Raw genomic sequence first — 21,189 nt, 5'->3', positions numbered from 1 at the left:
TAAGCGTCTGCCTTCGGCTCAGGTCATGATCCGAGCCCCACATCAGGCTCCCTGCTTAGCAGGAAGCCTGCTTCTCCCTCTCCCTCCCCCTGCTTGTGTTCCCTCTCTCGCTGTCTCTCTGTCAAATAAATAAATAAAATCTTTAAAAAAAAAAAAAGAAAGAAACAATATATACATTTAGTAAATAGTATGGGTTAAATATTTCTCCATAGATAAAAATCATAAAACTAAGGGTTTTCAAAATTTAAGAAAGCTCTACTAGAAATTACTTAGTGAAGAATCTAACGAAGCTAAGAAATATTTACTTTGATCTCTTGAGTTAATGGCTAATCAAACAGCCACATGTAAATGATGTTTACCTGTGGGTCCCTTTGCTGTCAGCTGGAGTCAGTCCCGTCTCTTGAGTAAATACATCATTAAAGCCGCGGAAACTCGGATTATGTCCCCTCGAGACCAGATAAGATCCACAGCACCTGCATAACCTATTAGGTAATTACATAATTGAGCTGCATGCTTTTAAATCAGAAAAATTTGTAATTACTTTATGTGGAAAAAAAAAATGAGTTGGGTGCCTCATTAAAACACTAAGTGCCTTAATACTCCTTTTCTCCTACGTGATGTCTCTTTCTGCCCGGGAGAACTTCTCCAGGCAAAGCAGAGTGGCTTGCTGGTGTCACCCACAGAGTAGGTCAGTCCTGTCCCTCACCACACATACACTGCCAGAGAGACATGTGATTGGTCACAGAAATCCCTTCACCTCTCCCTAAATGATGGACTGGTTTTTTGATCTTATCTCTTGAATACTCATTTGCTGGCTCATATGAATACTTTCCCATTTCTTTTAATTGCTACATAGATAAAAATCCCCTTTCCTTCTCCTTTCCCCTTCCCCTCCTATAACTTAGATATAACTTAAGAGCATTTTGCTTTAAGCTGTGAAAAATTACTTCTGGTGTGCAAGAGGAAGGTTCTTGAGGAAGGTCAGTTAAATTTGTGTATTAGGAAAAAATGTCACCTGCTGTCTACAGCCATAATTCTCTTGCTTTTTTTGTATCTGCATTAATAGCACTGATTTAGGTATAGAAGAGAATTTAATTTTACTAAATGCTTTCACGTTCACTTTCTGTTTATATTTGTATCACCCATCACAGAAATTGGACTCTTTTGTGGGTAGCATGTCTTAAAAAAAAAAAAAACCTCCAAATTTGGAATATTAAGGTAAACAAAAAGAATAAAAGAAAATTGTCTATTGGCATTGCAGAGTGTAGTTTTTAATATTTAATATACTGACAAACATGGGCTGTACTTTTGTGTACAAAGCTGCTTTTTTTCCCACTTGTCACAAGTGGGCTTCCCTTCATATCATCCCATGTTCTTCTCCATCATTTCAAATGGCTGTACGGAGACCCTCGTATGGATATCCAGTCTCTTTTTTTTTTTTTTAAAGATTTTATTTATTTATTTGAGAGAGAGAGAATGAGAGACAGAGAGCATGAGAGGGAGGAGGGTCAAAGGGAGAAGCAGACTCCCTGCCGAGCAGGGAGCCCGATGCGGGACTCAATCCCGGGGACTCCAGGATCATGACCTGAGCGGAAGGCAGTCGCTTAACCAACTGAGCCACCCAGGCGCCCTGGATATCCAGTCTCTTTAAACACACTCCTGTTGTTGAAGTTTGTTTTTAATTGTTCCTCTAGTAAAAAAAATTTCAGAGAACATCTGGGCTATTCAATTTTTACAGCTGTCCATGCTGTTTCCTTACAATGAATTTCTAGATGTGGAATTGTCAGGTCAGAAGGTACGTACATGCATCTCTCAACGCTGTAGCTATGCACCAGTATATCTCACTCTGGAAGGGTCATCAGTTATGAGGAACGAATGAAAATATCATTTCCTTGAGCTTTTAATAAAACTGGATACTATTGACTTTTTTTTTTTTTGAACACCAAGATTGAGAAGTACAAATGACATCCAATTTTTTTTGTTCATTTGACCTTTATATTACAATTGAGGTCAAATTTTCCCCTGCCTATTTGTTAGCCATTCGTATTTCTTCTTTAATAATTTGCAGGTTCATGTTCTTTGCTCATTTTTCTATTAGGTAAGTAATTTTTTTCTTATTGACTTGTAAGAATTTTTTTTTCTAGAAATTGGTACAATTTGTTACAATATTTTGAGCAGTTTGATTTTCTCCTCTCATTTCTTAAAATGGTGTTTTGGACATAATGTCTTTTCCAGTAATACGTTCATCTATCTATCTATGCATGTGAATATCATAATTGATTGTTTCTGGGTATAAAGTAAGAGATGATTCTTGGGGTTCTAGACTTAGCAGGATCCATATTTAAACTGAACTTTAAGAAAAATTCTAGTAGATTGAACGAATAACTCCAGGTGTCCTGCTGATTATAATTCATGGGATGATTTATCTTTCACGAGAGCTGAAATGTGGAGATATCACCATCCGTCATTCTGCAAACAGTGTGTGCCTTGGCATTGAATTTCCCTTTCTCCTGGCTCCGGGGAAGGCAGAAAAGTGAGAGACTAGTTTGTTGGTATTGACTTAAACATCAGACTGCTGAGAGCAGTGAGACAGTCTCCATCCCCCTCCTGGGCTCAAAATGTATGAAATTGAAGAGAGCCTTTATTAGCTAACAGATAAGTTGAAACCCAAGCATAGTCCATTCATAAACACCATCAGGAGGCCGGTAGGAAAAGTTGTTGTCTGGTGGCATTTGTCACATACGAGAGCTCCAATTTGCAGAGCTCATTCAGTCCCAGCGTGAGCTGTGTAAAGCAGCTTGTTCACTCTTCTCTGGGCTTTTGTTCCTGTGCAGGTATGGGTTAGTGTTGTAGCCTCAGGCCGCAAGCTCCTTCAAATTGGGGGCTTCCTTAAAAATCTGTCTTTCTAAAAGGTCTGCTAACAATACAGCTTGGGAATGTATTACAGATGTTTCTCCCGACTCTACCGAAGTTGTTTTTGACTTAAAACTTTCTGATTATTCCTTGTCTGAGGCTGACGTTTCTTTCTGCCCTGCTTATCATTATTCCCGGCTTGTTAGGGCCTTATATTGTGGATTCTTTTACGGATGACCCACTGGGCACATTTGCTGCTCTCTGTTGGCTCCATGGTCCAGTAAAGCCAAGCCAGCCATTCTCATGTAGTAATTGGACCTTCTACCAAAATCCTTACAGATAGAAAAAACTCATCTTTGAGAAATTATCTATAGAATTATCTTAGAAGATGAGTCCTTTTTTCAATGTCCCTATCAAAAAAGTACGAGAAATCCTAGAGATAGGAGTATTGAGTAGTGAAGATCATTTATCTTCATTTATGAAATATACGAAATAAAGACCTGCAATATGCTCACCACTCTACTTACCTCACCCCAGTAAAAAAAAAAGGGGGGGGCTCAGCGTAGAACTGGTGGCAGGGCTGGTATCAGTATCAAGCATAGAAAGACTTATTAGACATTTGCAGTATTATTATAGCATTTTATTTTGAGGCCCAATTGGAACCCAGCTAAAGCAAAAGAGGGTCTCGTATGAAAAGGGATACACAGAGCAGTGAGATAAATTGTGTGTCATCATTGAGGGCCTAATGAGAAGTAATCTGAGTCACTGGCAACCCCAGTTTCCGTTGTCTGCAAGTTCTGCAGCACAAAGTGCAGGAAGCTGCAACAGTTCTTAAACAATTTTATTCTTAAGATATGTGTGGAGACAGAGGCCATTATAATGAAGTCATGCCAAGAAATTATTAGTTACAGCTATTGCATAAGATGAGGAAGAAATACATCTTTGAGGGTCTTCCAGATATTTGGATTATTTTAACTATCAGAAAAAGAAAACTACAGCTTTCATTACAGAATCTGGGCCAATTCTTTTTGTTCATATTCTAAAATGCTTTTCACATAGCCAGGATTATTGGGCACACAGAATTGGAGCTTAACTCTCTGTGGGAAGAGCCTAGATCAGGATGGGTAGAGATCTAGAAATGAGACATGCCAGGGGATGGTCCAGAGACCATACTGACAGTTGAGAGATGGCAGTTCAAGGACGTGGTCCTACTCTTCATACCTCTTCCTGGACAGATTCTGGAAGCAGTTGCAGTGCAGTGGTCCATGTAGGCGGCTGGGATTGGGGCACTCTGACAGCCAGGGACAGGAACCAGCCCTGGCCTGAGCTTCAGAGGCAGGACTTTATACCTGAACCCTAGTCTGCAGGGATACTGTGCAGATCATCCCAATATAGAGTTACCGCAATTGGAATAAGATCCAGGACTAATTTAAACAAATGAAGGAAAAGCACCTGGTTACTAGAAGTGAACCACAGACAGGTCTTGGCTACAAGTCTAACTTGATGCCAGGTCCCTTGGCCAAGGAAACTAGAACTCCTTAAATCCCCTCTAATCAGTTGCTGCAGCCCCTAGGATGGGCATGAGTCCAAGAGGTCAGCCGGTCCTAGGGAGGGCAGAAGGCAGGAGCCTTGCAAGGATGTCAAAGCCCACAGCAGTGACCTCAAAGTATGTTCCAGGCCAAACTCAACAAGGCTAGATCTTCCATATTCTGCCTCAGTAAGGCAGATATGTCAGGACATCTTCACCTTCTTTTGTATTAATCACAAGGAAAGATTATTGTCTTCCCTCTTCTTCCCCAGATAATTATGGTGTTACCCCTTTGTGCTTAGACTAAAGATGACCCGTGAGGCTTTGTCCCTGTCCCACTCTTCATATTAACTTGTAGAATCTCTTGTTTGTTTCCAACAGGTTGGGTTGGACCCTGCCCTGTATTTATTCCTGTCATCAGATACCAGTGATAGATCAGCACCACCACCTAGGTTTTCTCTGCCAAAAGCCTGGGCAAATCACCACTTACAAGTAGGAAGTGAACGAGAAACATACACTCTGGAAGGAGGTTATGTCATCATTGGTTACCTCTTGTTACCAGTATATTTGTATTTCTCAGGAGGAGATGGACCTGGAAATGAATAGACCCGAGTATTAACTTGTCCTGTTAATTGCCACTTGTTCTCTACCTCTCAGGTTGGCCGTGATGAAATCTGTGCCCACCTGCCTGCCCACAAGACATGAGGTGATATGGGTAAAGACAGTTCAGGGCCCTTTGAAAACAGATAGGCAGTGTGGCAGGCCAGTTTCCTAAGCTCCCAGAAGACTGAGGGGCAAAGTGTGAAGTGTCTTTATCCTTGATTGAAGATTATGATTTAGAATAAGGTTAGTTCTCTTTTTGTTTTCATGTATCCTCCTCAGCCACAAAGTTTTTCTGCAATCCTCTCATTTGGGGAAGTTCACAGGTCATTTCTAGAAGGATGGGGATACCTCAAAGTCACATCCTTCCAGATCTCTCATTCCAAATCAACTGTCTTCATGCCTGAAAAACAGATTCATGCAATGAAAGATAAATCTTGGATGAACCAGCCCAGATTAATGGAGGTGGTCACATCTCATATACATACTTCATGAGTCAGAGAACACTTCTGCATTCCATAAGTCCTCAAAGAAGGTATCACAAGTGCAAGTTGTTGTAAAGAAATTATGCTGGAAAATAATCAGATGTTGTCTCATCTTGAAGACATTTTAATTTCAGTTAAAAGGAAGCAAATTAAATCCCAAGTAAAGCTTAACCTAAAATTACATTTGAAGGCTGGATTTTTGAGACCAAGGGTAATGTGGTTAGAGTTTGTTTTTATTTCTTTGTGCTTTCTTTTAAACACTGTAGGCAACAGCATTATTGAAAAAAGCCCTTACAGAAGAGTGTGACGATAGGTCAGCTATTCACAGTAATGAATCATCTTGCAGCTTGCCGTCTATTCTGAATGACAATAGTGGAATAAAGGAAGCCAGACCCGCTCAGTGGCTCAACAATGTTCGTACAAAGGAACAAGGTAACTATTGCTATAAATTCTGTCCACAGAAAACATGCATTCAGAATCAACGCAACACCCTCTTTCTTAAGGTATACCTATAAAATTAAGCTGATTAGAGAACACTTCTGATTTTAATATGCATGATATTTTCTCTGTTTTATACCACCTTTTAGGAAATATATTTGTTTTCATTTAGTTTAACAGGAATGGAAGACCTAATCATAGGTCTGCTGTTATGCTGAATTTCCAATAAGTTTTTTTTTAAGACTTTATTTATTTATTTGAAAGAGAGAGAGAGCACAAGCAGGGGGAGGGTCAGAGGGAGAGGGAGGAGCAGACTGCCTGCTGAGCAGGGAGCCCAATGAAGGGCTGGATCCCAGGACACAGGGCTCCATCCCAGGACCCCGAGATCATGACCCGAAGGCAGGCACTTAACTGACTGAGCCACCCAGGCACCCCTCCAATAAGTTTTTATAAGTAATGAAATGTTAGCAAAATGAATCTCTTGGCAGTAGATCATTTTGATCATGTCACAAGGATGAAGGTGATTCCATTACAATGATTCCATAAAATACTGCAAAGTTTTTGATATCACTTAATAAAATTTACTCATAATTTGTAAACATTCTTTTTTTTTTTTAAAGATTTTATTTATTTATTTGAGAGAGAGAGAGCACATGAGGGGGGATAGGGTCAGAGGACAAAGCAGACTCCCTGCCGAGCAGGGAGCCCGACGCGGGACTCGATCCTGGGACTCCAGGATCATGACCTGAGCCGAAGGCAGTTGCTTAACCAACTGAGCCACCCAGGCGCCCCGAAAGCATGATTCATTTAACTACCTTTTTGAAGATCAATCTTTTTTCTGAATGAACTGAGTGATCAAAAATCACATTTTTAGAGAGGTATTACCAATAGGTCTAAAACATGTCCTTGCTGTCAGAGTTCTTATAATTTTGTCTTTAGTCTGAGCCTAGTAGTATAATCTTTATGCTATGAAAATGTCCTAATTTGTCTTGCCAATATTCATTAATTAAATTTTGACAGGGATACCTAACTACCTATTAACCCCAAACTAAATCTGAAAATTCTATACCATACAATGTAAACATTCTTTTTAATTGTAATGGAACCTTATAAAAGTTTCAACAGATGACTAAGAATCAATGAGTTTATGCCCCCCAAATTTAACAGCCAATTTTTAGTATCCGGAAATTGTGATTATTTTAGTAGTACCGTTAAGGCATGCCAGGAAACTGCTGTAATGGCATTTCTAAGACAGCCAGGAGTTGCTCAGGATATACGCAGAAGTCAATATACATGCGCAGGATTTGGAGCCCACTTGTTTTAAGCCCTATTGAATTTGACAGATGTTGGACTATACTGTTTTGCTTGAAGGCAACATAGAGATACCTTAGATTTAGAACACGTTTCCTTTTGGGGCGCCTGGGTGGCTCAGTCAGTTAAGTGTCTGCCTTGGGCTCAGGTCAGGATCTCTGGGTCCTGGCCCTTGCTGGGCTCCCTGCTCGGCAGGGAGTCTGCTTCTCTCTGTCCCTCTGCCCCTCCCACCCTCCACCTCCCCACCCCTCCTACCTCCCCCACCCCCTGCTCATGCTCTCTCGAGCTCTCTCAAATAAATAAATAATCTTAAAAAAGAATAGGTTTCCTTTTAGAAACAGTACAATTTCAGACAAAAAATAAACCCACAGAAAGGGACATGGGGAGGCAGTGAAAATAAAAGGAACGGCAGTTTAAAAAAAAAGGCAAACAAAGGTCCACTCCATAAATATACCCTTGAGATACACTTTTATCATCATGTGTTTTGTTTTTAGAAGTTTCCAGTGGCTGTGGAGACGAGAGCAGGGAAGAAAGCATGGCAGCGAAGATCCCGATCACAGGTAAAGTTACGGTCACCTGTGAATTTCAAACAGGATTCAACCTTATAAGCAGAACCTTCTAGGTTAGTGGTTTGTGGACTCCACTAAGAGCAAGGGTATTCAACTGCTGCATGCTGGAGCAGGCGATTAATCATAAGAGCAGAACGTGTGAGCTTACTTTAACATAAACTAAGGTGGAAAATAACCGTGTCTATTGAATTCTTCATAATCATGTCATACCTTTACACGTGTGAGCACCCCCATCACACAGACTTTCAGCAACTGCGTCTGGGTGACAAGGTCAGTCTCCATGGGGAACACCCAGTCATTATATGGCAAACTACAGATGTTTCTGATGTGACTCTTTTCTTGCCTGTGATGATTGAATGTGTATCATTAAAATAAGAGCAAGGGGGAAAAAGTGCCGGACATGAAGCTTGCCTTGTACCTCCGATAACTTAAAACTAACCAAAGATAGGAGGTGGTTACTCATCTGATAATATAACAATTTTAGCAGTAAGGTTTCATCAAGACCTATCGAGATTTCTGCCCATGTATTATGCTTGTTTAGATGGAATCTGAATAACATTACTTTTTTTAGTTTTAGAATATCAACAGCAGCAATTAGTATTCTGAACAGAGTTCTATTTGTCGTACATCTAAATTTACTAGTATCTTATTTTGTAAAGTGGTGTACTACTTCATTAGAAATTCAAAGGTCTGACTTTAAATATTTATACAAGTAAATACACCATTGCACAGAGGTACTGAGGCATGCATCTGCATATGTGGTAGTTTTGTTGTTTATAAGCAGAAAAGAATGGCTTTCTTTTATGGCAGTACAATTCATGGCCTGATGATTAGTTTTTTAAACCCATGTTTCTGTGATGAACTCTGGTTTTGAAAAAGGAGTATATAGTAGAGCAATTATTGTATATATTCTGCATCAGATAATATTTCACTCCATACAGAGGTATTTCACTTCATACAGAGGTTTTCTTTTCTTTTCAACATTTTCCCAGTGATATAGTTTATTGCATTTTTATTCTTCATTTTGAGAAAATTCTGTTAGAGTCTCTTCTTTGTTTTCTTTTTATTAATAGAAGTGTAGATGATCCCAAGCTGCAAATAACCAAAAAGTTATTTGGATACTTTTCCTTTGCAATTTACCTTTGAACGCAGAAGTATCTAATGACCTCTGAACTTATTTCAGTTAAAATGACAAAGACTTATTGGGTGGAAACCAGGAAACGACCCAGTTGCCCATTCTTACTTCTCCAGTATTCTTTCCAGTCATCCCTTGCAAGTAGATGACTCTCCCCCAAATTAATGCAGATGGTATTTTCCATAGACTTTCTTTAGAGTAGAAGAGATAGTTAAGTACTGGACTTTCACATTTTTCTCCTCTTCATGCAGCAAGAGGTGTGACGAGCTTAACAAGGATTATTTGCCATTAGAGTCTTCAAAGAAATTGCTGTTCCAACAACCTGCCGTTGACCCATCAAAGTTGGCAGTTTAAAAAAAAAAAAAATGCTTTGTGCCTGTTGTATGCCAAAGTAGTAGACATATAAACTAACTTGGGAAATATATAAGGAAAAAAAAAACTTTCAAAGCTAGTGACTTGGAGCATTGCCAGCTCTGTCCTGGCTACCACACTCTCTTCTGTGCTCCCCACCCACCAGAGCTCCCATGAAGTTAATGTTTGAGGGCCTCAGGCACCTTGGCCCTGCTTAATACTGTTGTCATGCATGTCACTGAAATTACTTTAATCTTAAGTTCTTTTTTCCCCCACTTTTTTGCAAGATGTAATTGTCATATAACATGGTCTTAGTTCAATCTCCAAGTTCTTGACCATCATCTTTTTATTAAATCTTTGTGTCTTTTGGCATAATTATTTGGAGATTTGGCCTTTGGTAGAGTTAGGGCAGGTATATCATTTGATCTAAGATAGAGTCTGCCTCTCCCTTCATAATAATTTTGTTGACGTTTTCCTGTTGTATGAGCTGCATTCCTTCTAGAGTATTCCAAAGAAAAGGAATATTCCTGAGGCTGTCCTCTGGGAGTTGAGGAGATATGGCGGCTGTCCCTGGGCTTTGGCATCAGCTGTCTATGTCAGCTCTTAACTCCCTGCTCTGTTTCTCCATCCCTCTGGGTCTCTCTATTGGGAAAGCAGACAAGATTGTCTTAAAGTTGAAATGAGATCATGTGTGTGGAAGTGCCAAGCATGTACTACACACTCAATATATGAATGCTTCCTCCTGAACTGCACTAGGCACTTGGGACCAAGACCCACCCAAGCCCTGTGCTGCCATAACTCCTCATAGACAGCACTTCCCAGTAGTACCACTAAATTAGTTTCTGTAAGAAATTTCCACTTGAAAAATCAATGGATGGTTTGAATCCAGAAGGATGTTTACCTTATCAAAAAGGAATCTTAAGGAGAGTTTCATGATATTTTAGGAACTTCTAATTAGTCCCATGAAAAACCATTTAAGAAGAATAACAGAAGTTGATGAAGTGACTCCTGGTGGTCTCCCTGGTGGAGGCTGCACGGCTCTGCCTGTGAGTGTTCATTTGCCACATGTGTGATATACCCACGGTTGAGGACGTTGCAGGGCACCTGATCACCAGGCAAGTCTTCCCCTGGTGTGCTCTAACAAATGTTGCTGGGCTGGTGCAGCATTTCTCCCCATCTGTTCTGTGCAGTATACCCAGAAGGTACTTTGAGGAATACGTATTTTGGGACCAAACCCTACGTGACCCCTCTTTCCCTTTATAGCCAGCACAGTGTGTTGAGGCATGTTAAAGAACTTTTAGAACTTCCAATAAATGAACCATTTACAAGTGTGAACCTAGAGTTTCAAATAACTTATCTCCTATCTGAAAATGGCTGCCACATACCAACATTTATCAAGTGTAACTGCAGAGTGTAGCTCAGGGGGCCCTGTATGTGAGTGTTGCAAGGAAGAAATTCACAGTTGGGTCATGGAAGAACTTTCTAGCTCTTCATTCCAACAAAAACAAGGTGAGGGTCTTCCAGCTGCTGGCTGGTTGCACCATGGCAGGAACCCGCTCTCTAGAGGGGTACCGTGGAAGGAATTCTTGTTTCCAGGAACGGTGACATTCCTTCAAATGCTGGGAGTCTGTGATTCTCAGTCCGTAGCAAAGGAATCAAATGTACCAACATTCTCATTTCTTTTTTTCCATTTGCTTATGATTTCCAAACATAGGTTTTCCTGGCAGAAGGGCTCGTCTTTAACTTATTTGCTGTCACTCTGAAAGGCATATGCTTTGTTAGTCATCATTTGGGAGAGTGTAAGTTTCATAACCCTGGCTCCCACAATCTGTGCTAGAATTTACACAGAAATCCTTCCATACACACCCATACACACTCACAGCCTGTATGATCTGCCATTGTTAACACTATCTACTCCTTTTATTAGTCTGTCAATTCACACTAAAGAATCCAGGTACGAATCAAAGATTAATTTGAATGTCTATGAATGTGTGGTTTTCTGTGTATAATAAATAATATATCATGTGCATGTATGCTACACCTTTACTTGGGCTGCATCCTGGAAATACCAGGACAGCAAAAGCCTGCGACCCTGCCTTCACTAAGTCTCCCTCCTGTCCAATCCTCATAACAGCCCGGTGGGGTAAACATCAGTAACTAATTCTACAGACAGTCCAACAGAAACCTAGAAAGGTTAAGATTCCTGTTCAAGGCCAGGTAGCTAGTGTGTTGGGTCTTGAACTCAAACTTCAAGATTTAAGCTTTGACCTTCCATTCCACCAGCCCTTCCCCTTTCATTTGACAGGAGAGACACCCACGTCAGGATGTCTGAATCAGTGAAATGTCAGTGTGTATCCCCACAAAAGATGAGCTCTGCAAGGATGCTTTGAGAGCTATGATGAACAATGCCACACCTTTCCTTTCCCTCGTGTCAGGCCTAGAGAGGTGGGTGGCTTGCAAGGATTTCTGAGTACAGACTGTACCAGAAGTTTGCCCTTCATAAAGAGGGGCAAACCTGAGTGCAGTTAGGCCTGAGACCACGTGCAAGTAGTAGGCTATTCAGGTCAGTGTTTCCCTGAAACACTTAGGCCAGGATTAAGGTAATACTTACCTAGCTGATGAAAGTACCCCTCTGAACGACTTCTACCCCCAAGTAAAATTTCCCGCATTGGCAATTCTATTTGTATTCACACTAAATTTACCTTTGAGAGGTAAGTGAGTTTTCATTTTAGCCAGTGATGCAGCTTATGCTAAATGTCATAAAAACCCATCACCTAACACAGAATCCTGCACACAGTGGGCACTCATTTTGTCAAACGAATGAATAAAAATGAGCTTATTAAGGAGTTTCCTTAAGGCTTGTTGATTCAGGCCAGAATACTATCTCTTTCAGTCATTCACTCCACCAGTACTTTTCCCACCCCACGTGCCCATCCTGGCAAAACTCATCTCCTTAAGCTCCATGTGAAAAGGCCTCTCAGCTTTTATCTCAAGAGGATTAAGCCTCTAAGAATGTCCATTCAGGCTCTCATTCTTTTGACACCAATTCTCTTGGTCAAGCTGTGTTGAAAGTGGTTGCCTGACTGTGCCATTTCTCACTGATATTCTTTGGAAGCTGAAGTATTCAAGGTTATACTAAGGTACGTCCATTTAAAAGCTGTGTGGGAGGTCAGCATAGATTTGAAGGGTTAGGGTTCTGGGCACTTAGGGTTCTGGGCAGTGCTTCCCCAAACATGATTACATGAGTTTTTCATCACACTGCAAAAGGGCTGGAAGCCTACAACAGCCAGGTTGTCATTGGCGACTAGATTTATTCTGGGAGAAAAGACTGCAGTGACAACTTTTGGCAGCCAGAGAACCGTGTCTCATTTGTCCTGTCCAGAAGTGCACAAGAATCACGTGAAGACCTGTCACTTGCCGTACTTGGGACCGGGAACCCCCCCAACTCATGTAAAACCAAGGGAGCCGCCACATGCTGCTGGATTGCCCACTGCAGTCCACACAGCCCTGTCTCTGTGGTGGGGGTCAGGCTGCTGGGGCTTCAATCATGGCACCTGCTGCCTACTGGTTGCTCCAGCAAAGCAGTCCTCACTCATGGCATTGAGTGTGGTTGTGGTGATTTAAAGTGGCCGGTAAAGAATGAAAGGCATCATTCTGAAGAGTGCTCTTGGTTGGAGGCTCCTGTGTTCAAGGAAATCAACTCCTAAGTGCCTAGAGAAATTCTCCTCAGTGGTTGTGCAGTAGCATATGCCGTGCAGGCTTTTAAACATGTCCATGCCCAAACCACACCCTTGACCAGTCACACCAGAACCTCTGGGGGTGGGGCCCAGGCATCAGCCTTCTAGATACCCAGGTGATTCCCCAGGTGTGAGAACCAGGAAGCAGGAGGTCTCAAATCTGAGAGAGCCCTTATGGGTCATGTTGTGAAACACCCTCATTTTACACAAAAGACCCAAGTGAAGAGAAAGGAAGAAAAGGGATTGGGTTTTGGATATTTCCATAAAATTGGGGCTCAGGGAATTTATTATTTTCCCAGGGCTGCTATAACAAAGTACCACAAATCTAAAACAACAGAAATGTATTCTCTCACAGCTCTGGATGCTAGAAGTCTAAAATCAAACTGCTCCTTCTGAAGTCTCAAGGGCAGAACTCCTCCGTGCCTGTTCCAGCTTCCGGTGGCTCCTGGCGTGTGGCAGGACCACTCCAGTCTCTGCCCCATGCTCACCTTGCCTTCTTTCCTGTGTCTGTGTTCGCTCCACTTCCTACCAGGACCGCAGACATTGGATTTAAGGCCCACCATAAATCTAGAATGATTTCATCTTAAGGTCCATAACTAATGACATCTGCAAAGAACCTGCTCCCAAGAACACATTCTGAGGTTCTGGGTGGACATAAACCTGCGGGGGAGATACTTTGCAACCCACCACAGTGGATGAGGAGGGATTTCTGCATATTTTACATTTCTAGCATGCAGGTCATATTATACAGCTATTATTCCTGGCCCTACTATAAATGATGATAATGATAATATTACCATCTTTCTGATTCTTCTGTAAATCATTGCATGCAAAGCTGCTAAAAATCCTGCTTTGTGTGCCAATAAAATACAGCTTCCTGATCAGATTACTCCATCTTTGAAAAGTTGAAGCTTCCATGACTTTCAGAGTTGAACACTCACCTCCCAGGACTGAACAGTGTTAAGTGGCAGGCACTAGGGCTATAAATTTACATGTGAAGTAATACCCCCAAAAGTGTTTCGGTTTGGTTTTGAAATGTTTGTTAAAGGGCGGTTACAAGCTTGCCATTTATTTTCAGGCATAATTGTTGATTGCTCCACAGAAATTAAGAATGTGATGTAAATACTTATTTTTTAAAGCAGCTCCAGGCAACTCCTCTGGATCAGGCGTTTCGTCTCTTCTGTATACATCATCCCTCTCCTTGGTGATAGATTTATGGGCCTAGGATGACTGGTGGAGTGGGGTTTATTGCAGAAAATCTGGACATGAAAAGCGATTCTTGTTAAGCCCCAACCTGTGTGTCTCACCTTCACATACACTTACGGCCTTTAATTTAAAAAATCCTAAATATAGATGAGTTTTCTGTATTTTCTGACCATGAAAACCCCCATATCCTAATATTCTCTCATTTTCATTTGAGCAGATTAGTAGACAAGTGATTTCTGGATTTTAAGAGATAATCTTTATCTTTAGAATTAATTTTAGAAAGACATCCCACAATTTTTATTTTCTTTTGCAAAAATGACTGGGTTTGCCGCAATCAGCCACACATCGAGCACAGTGTGGGGGAAAAAATTGCATGGGTGTAGACATATGTGAAGGGTAACAGCACTGGGAAACTCAGCGGACAGAAATTTCATTTTAAAATTACTGCACACTTCATATAGGAATCGTAATTATCCTCCTGTACTCGAGGATACCCAGTTCTTTGTCGGTTCAAGGTTGTTTTTTCCTAGCCCGAGTGATAGTATTGTTTGCAACCCCCTTTGTTATTCCTTTTCCAGGCCCACCTCTTCCCTTTTTTTCATGAGGGATTTCTGCGAAAGCCCTGGGCTGACTCTGCCTTGGAGACACCCCTTCGAGGCTGGTGAACCCCAAGTTTATCTGGCTCTTGTAAAGGGTTGTTAAAAGCACTTGTTCATCAGATATTTTCTTTTTCTCTTTATTTGTAGATTTAGACGTATTTTAGCAGGTGTACATTTGCATATAAAAGAGAACCAAAGATAAGAAGTTGAGGCTTTTTCTCTCTCCCCCTTCTCACCAACATCATCTCTCTCCTACCTCCCTTTTTTCAACATGTTTTCTCTTTCTTTCCCTGGCTGTTCCATTTTCTAGACACAAAATGCATATCAAAAAGGAGAACAGTCTCAGTGATCCCTCACCCACTTTGCAGGAAGACAGATGATTGGGTTCGGCCAGCTCACGTAACAAAGTAGGAAAAATGTATTTATCTCGTTGTGTCACTCGTCTGAAATTAATAGCCAGGGATAGATTTTTAACCCCCTTGCCTTGTTTTGCGTTCTAAACTCCACTATTTTCTACTTTTTAAACTAAATCTTGATGTAGATTTGAACATATTACGGATGCTTAACTGAGAGCTCCAGAACAGAACGCTTGAGCACGCGCACGTGTTTCTGTGTACACCAGAACATTCTAATCAAAAAGAGTTGTATTCTTTAGAAATACTTGTTTTATCGAATTATTTGCACTACTCAGTAATTTTCTGAGCGTCTGACAATACTGAGAGGAGTTTTAAGGCACAGGCTGGAAAGTGAAGCCCAGGTCTCCAGTTTACAGACTTCAGTTAACTTGTAGTTGGGAAAGCGCAAGTCTTTTTTTTTTTTTTTTTTTAAGATTTTACCCGTCTATCAGAGAGAGAGAGCACGAGCAGGGGAGAGGGGCAAACGGAAAGGGAGAAGCAGACTCCCTGCTGAGCAAGGAGCCCAGTGGGGCTCCATCCAAGGATCCTGAGACCATGACCTGATCCGAAGGCAGACGCTCAACCGACTGAGCCACCCAGGTGCCCCTAAAGTCTTTTCCCTGGGAACCACATGAGCCTTGCCCCTACCTTATTTAAGCAGACTAACTTGAACCTCTAGATTTGTTACTTTTGCTCCTCTGTTCATTCATTCATTAAATAACTATGAATTTGCAGGGCAACACAGTGTAACTTTTAACAGCCTGATTCTTCCTTCCTTCCTGAGGCTTCCTTCCAGCCTGGGCCTGAGTTGCCAGAAACCTCGTGCCTGTAGCTCTGCCTTTTTACTTTATAAAGCTGACATCCTAGTCTTCTATATCTGAATTATCGGAGCACCCCTAGCAAAAACTGCACCCTTGCCTCCAAAGACTGTACAGCCTGGTCCCTTTAATACAGACGGCTATTTAAAAATCACATAGCTGCTGCAGCCCCCCTTGATAATACATTCCAATCAACTTTCCACTGAGAAAGCTTTTCCTGACATCGAACTTGTATCCCTTGGCTGAAGTTTTTCTCTAAGGGTTCTTGTGCTTATACAGTGAACACAGAAAAAATTGCTCACCACCTTCAAGTTTTGAGGTTGCAAGTACTGTTTGGCCTGTGCAGGGTTTTATTTTTTTAAAAAAGATAGAAATCTGGCAAGAATTCTGTCCCTCTTTCCCACCCGACAGCAAATCAGCTGTCCCCTCTGGACTAGGCACGTGCTCTCCAGCCTGCTACAGGGCTCCCCTTCCTGCCGCTCTCACCCCACCAGAGTACCTTATGTACAGTATCTGCTTGGACCCAGAAAGCGTCTGCATTTACAGTCCTGTCCTGTCCAGTCTGTGTGCAGTATCTGTGTACCTGAACCCTTCTTCCCCTATTTCTACACAGGCTATGTAGCCTTTAGCCTCTCCTGGTTATTTTTTTTTACCAAACCGTTTTTGGGTGAGCTCCCAGTCCTCCATATGTTGCTTATTGCATCTCTACTGGCTAAACTAAGGATATGGACATTCCATGGGAGAGTAGTTCCTAGCTCTGAGCACCTGATCCCCAGCACAGACCTCCTGATGGCCAACAGCACAGTCTGCTCCAACTCCTCCAGCTGTTTTGGTGTCTCTGGTCCTGTCTCCAGACAGGTTTATTCCTCCCAGTGAATGCATTTAATCATTTTACCTTTTAAGCTTCAGTTTGCCATTAAAGCATTGAAGGAATCATGCATGGGGATGGGGCAGGCGATGTGCCCAGCAGTCCTCAGCTTGATTTTTCCAAAACCCTCTTTCACTCAGGTTAGGGCAGCTGCAGATAAAATGTGTCCAGGTGGGCTTCAGCGACTTATTAGAGAAGGGCCAGAAGGTTTAAAGATCAAATACCAGTGAGGATCCATGGTTGGGAAGGGGGTTGGGCTCTGGTTGAACGGAACAGGAGAGATGAGCCATCTCTCAAAACAGACTTGGAGCAGCCTTGAAGGGAAAGGCCACAGCCCAGTTACAGAGCCCAAGCTCCTTAAGAAGGAAGGAAAGGTAGATCTTAAAAGTCCTTATTCCATCAAAATCCTAAAGGAGAACACAGGCAGCAACCTCTTCGACCTCAGCCGAAGCAACTTCTTCCTAGAAACATCGCCAAAGGCAAGGGAAGCAAGGGAAAAAATGAACTATTGGGACTTCATCAAGATAAAAAGTTTTTGCAAAGCAAAGGAGACAGTCAACAAAACCAAAAGACAACGGACAGAATGGGAGAAGATATTTGCAAATGACATATCAGATAAAGGGCTAGTATCCAAAATCTATAAAGAACTTATCAAACTCAACACCCAAAGAACAAAGAATCCAATCAAGAAATGGGCAGAAGACATGAACAGACATTTTTCCAAAGAAGACATCCAAATGGCCAACAGACACGTGAAAAAGTGCTCAACATCATTCGGCATCAGGGAAATCCAAATCAAAACCTCAATGAGATACCACCTCACACCAGTCAGAATGGCTAAAATTAACAAGTCAGGAAACGACAGATGTTGGCGGGGATGCGGAGAAAGGGGAACCCTCCTACACTGTTGGTGGGAATGCAAGCTGGTGCAGCCACTCTGGAAAACTGTATGGAGGTTCCTCAAAAAGTTGAAAATAGAGCTACCATATGATCCAGCAATTGCACTACTGGGTATTTACCCCAAAGATACAAAAGTAGGGATCTGAGGGGTACGTGCACCCCGATGTTTATAGCAGCAATGTCCACAATAGCCAAACTGTGGAAAGAGCCAAGATGTCCATCGACAGATGAATGGATAAAGAAGATTTGGTATATATATACAATGGAATATTATGCAGCCATCAAAAGGAATGAGATCTTGCCATTTGCAATGACGTGGATGGAACTGGAGGGTATTATGTTGAGTGAAATAAGTCAAACAGAGAAAGACATGTATCATATGATCTCACTGATATGAGGAATTCTTAATTGCAGGAAACAAACTGAGGGTTGCTGGAGTGGGGGGTGGGGTGGGAGGGATGGGGTGACTGGGTGATAGACACTGGGGAGGGTATGTGCTCTGGTAAGCGCTGTGAATTGTGCAAGACTGTTGAATCTCAGATCTGTACCTCTGAAACAAATAATGCAGTATATGTTAAGAAAAAAAGAAGAAGAAGAAGGTAGCGGGAGGGGAAGAATGAAGCGGGGGAAATCAGAGGGGTAGACGAATCATGAGAGACGATGGACTCTGAAAAACAAACTGAGGGTTCTAGAGGGGAGGGGGGTGGGAGGAGGGGTTAGCCTGGTGGTGGGTATTGAGGAGGGCACATTCTGCATGGAGCACAGGGTGTTATGCACAAACAATGAATCATGGAACACTTCATCTAAAACTAATGATGTAATGTATGGGGATTAACATAAGAATAAAAAAGAAAACAAAAGGCAACTTACTAAAAAAAAAATACAGGGAAGAATTATAAGACATTTGAAATAAAAATTTGCATCTTTAAAAAAAAAAAAAGTTCTTATCACAGGAGGGCGCCTGGGTGGCTCAGTTGGTTAAGTGACTGCCTTCGGCTCAGGTCATGATCCTGGAGTCCCGAGATAAGTCCCGCATCGGGCTCCCTGCTCAGCGGGGAGTCTGCTTCTCCCTCTGACCCTCCCCCATCTCATGCTCTCTCTCTCATTCTTTCTCTCAAATAAATAAATAAATAAAATCTTTAAAAAAAAAGTCCTTATCACAGGAAAAAAAAATGTAACTATTAAGATGATGGATGGTAACTAGACTTACTGTGGTGATCATTTTACAGTGCATACAATTACTGAATCATTATGTGGTACACTTGAAACTAATATGATGTTGTATGTCAATTATACCTCAATTTAAAAAAAGAAGAAGGAAAGGAAACCAGAATAGAAAGTATGTAGAACATGGAAATGGCTGATCTTTCCAGAGTAGTAAAATGGCCCCTTGCTGCTAAGAGTGAACTCACTTCACATTTCTCCCTTGCTAGACTTAGACCAGTAACAATATTAGTACTGTTTAATATTTGGATGGAACATTTAATCCCCCCAAATCTGAAATTACCTTTCAACTACTAGCTTGCCATTTTTCACAAAAACCCTATCCTAAAAATAAAAGGCACATGTCTTTCTGGTCTCTGAGAAGCAGGAAAGCCAGCCCACTGGAGTGAAATGATTTACCTTAAGATAATAGACGAGAGGAACCCCAATCCCAGCCTCCAGCTGCCAGGATCCTCTGTGTTTTGTGTTGTTAAATGTCTGTCTTCGCTATCTCTTCCTTGACCAATTAAGTGTAATTGAATGCAGAAATAGCATAGGGTCATTACGCTCTGGACTTAGATCTTAAAAGCTGGAAAGTTTTTATAAACTTGTTGTAAATCCAGTTGTCTAATGGGATCTATATAAAGTTAGCTATGTCTGTATGCCCTTCTCCCACAAAATACTGTATAACTAGTGTGCTTGTAGTAGTTCACTCCACCATCTTTGTAAGCTAATGACATTGTGAGTCACCCATTTATATCTTAATTTTTAATCATGTCAGTTCTTGAATGGGTATCTCCTTAGCCTGCTGATTTATTTTTCTTTCTAAAGAAAGTGGGTGGAGAAATTAATTTAGACGTTTGTTTGCAATAAAAAGAATTCATTAAAAAAAAAAAGTACATTTCCCCCTCCTTTACAATGATGTTTTACCTACTTAGAATCCAGAGGCTCTGTCTTTGATTTTGTTAATATCTCCCCTCTCCCCAAATAACCTTACAAGTCTGAAGTAATAATGGACATTAGAATTAATTGGAGAGTATTATGATGCCATCCTATTGGAGCCAGCCTAGGACAATGAGACTAATCTACAGCAAAAAATACTTTCCGTCCCAGGCCAGCATGCATGCATGTGCGCGCACATACACACACATACACCCAGGACACACAACAGTACTTTCCCATTCTGCATGCACTGCATCTGGTGTTTTCTGTATTAAATTTTTCACAAATCTGGTTCCAATGCACCAAACTGATTTCACAATCCAACAGTGTTTAAAAATGTTGCCTTGGAATTTATTATTTTCAGAGTTAAGAGTCCTTGATCTGTACATATTTTAATTATGTATCATTTAGCATTCTAAAATATGATGCTCATTTTCAATACTTGTTTTTATCTTGATTGATTCTCAGTAGGGCAAGAGAATTTATATTCTTATTCTTCAGTGTAATGGTAGTTTTAATCCAGTAATAAGGGGCTCATGGTTAAGTTCTTAAATGGAGCCAGCAAACACAGGAATGCAGCTCCTGGTGCTGACAGCAGGAATCCTTTTATTTTTGTGGCCACGTTGAAGATACAGCCGTGGATCCTGTTTTGTTATGTCTGTGCTATTGGTTTCATTCAGGTATCCTGGAGACTTGAGGTGATAGGGAAGATTGTGTCACTCCGGTCCTTTATGTAGTTTTTATTCGCCGCTGTTCCCAATAGTCTTCCTGCATTAACTTGTGGCAGACTTGATTAAAAGCCTCGCAGGGCCCCCTGTCCTGTAGATCTGGGTGTCAGGTCCGTGCTCCTGCTGATCCCTCTGGGGCACCTGGCTTTGCTCCATCCCTACAATAAGCCTAGGTTTGATTTTCTCAGCTGCGGGCCTCTGCGCACATCCTGTGGCAGCTGGTCTTCCTGGCCCTCCTGCCCTCACCCAGCCTTTCCTCGGCCCTCGCTGCCCGCCAGAGCCAGGAGTGTCCTGGAGGGACTGGGAAACCAAAGCAATCAGTGCTGTCTCTTGGATTCGTTCCTCTAGTGGCTTCTGCGAGGCCCAGAGAAGAGAAAACCATTTTACTAGGATGTGGAGCCTTACCCACAGCCCCACTCAAAATAATGACTGGGATTTGGCCACTTCATGAAGATAAACTACAACTTGTCTTCGAGTCTTGAAACCTGGGTTCAACTAAATTGTTCTTTGTTTGTTTTCAGAA

General features: G+C 41.6%; 1 protein-coding gene across 1 annotated transcript in view; it reads left to right on the top strand.

Moving 5' to 3' along the window:
- Positions 1–21,189, top strand: part of KIZ (kizuna centrosomal protein) — a 132,281-nt gene that overhangs the window by 93,719 nt on the left and 17,373 nt on the right. Inside the window, exons 8-9 of the mRNA XM_045885355.3 lie at positions 5,733–5,898; positions 7,710–7,775. Of these exons, the coding sequence (XP_045741311.1) occupies positions 5,733–5,898; positions 7,710–7,775 (232 nt within the window). The remainder of the gene's footprint in view (positions 1–5,732; positions 5,899–7,709; positions 7,776–21,189) is intronic.

This window comes from Mirounga angustirostris, unplaced genomic scaffold (assembly GCF_029215605.1).
Source record: "Mirounga angustirostris isolate CCGP_5_RB_7025 unplaced genomic scaffold, mMirAng1.0.hap1 SCAF_10, whole genome shotgun sequence".
NCBI classification, from domain to species: Eukaryota; Metazoa; Chordata; class Mammalia; order Carnivora; family Phocidae; genus Mirounga; species Mirounga angustirostris.
This window is presented reverse-complemented; position numbering and strand designations above follow the sequence as displayed.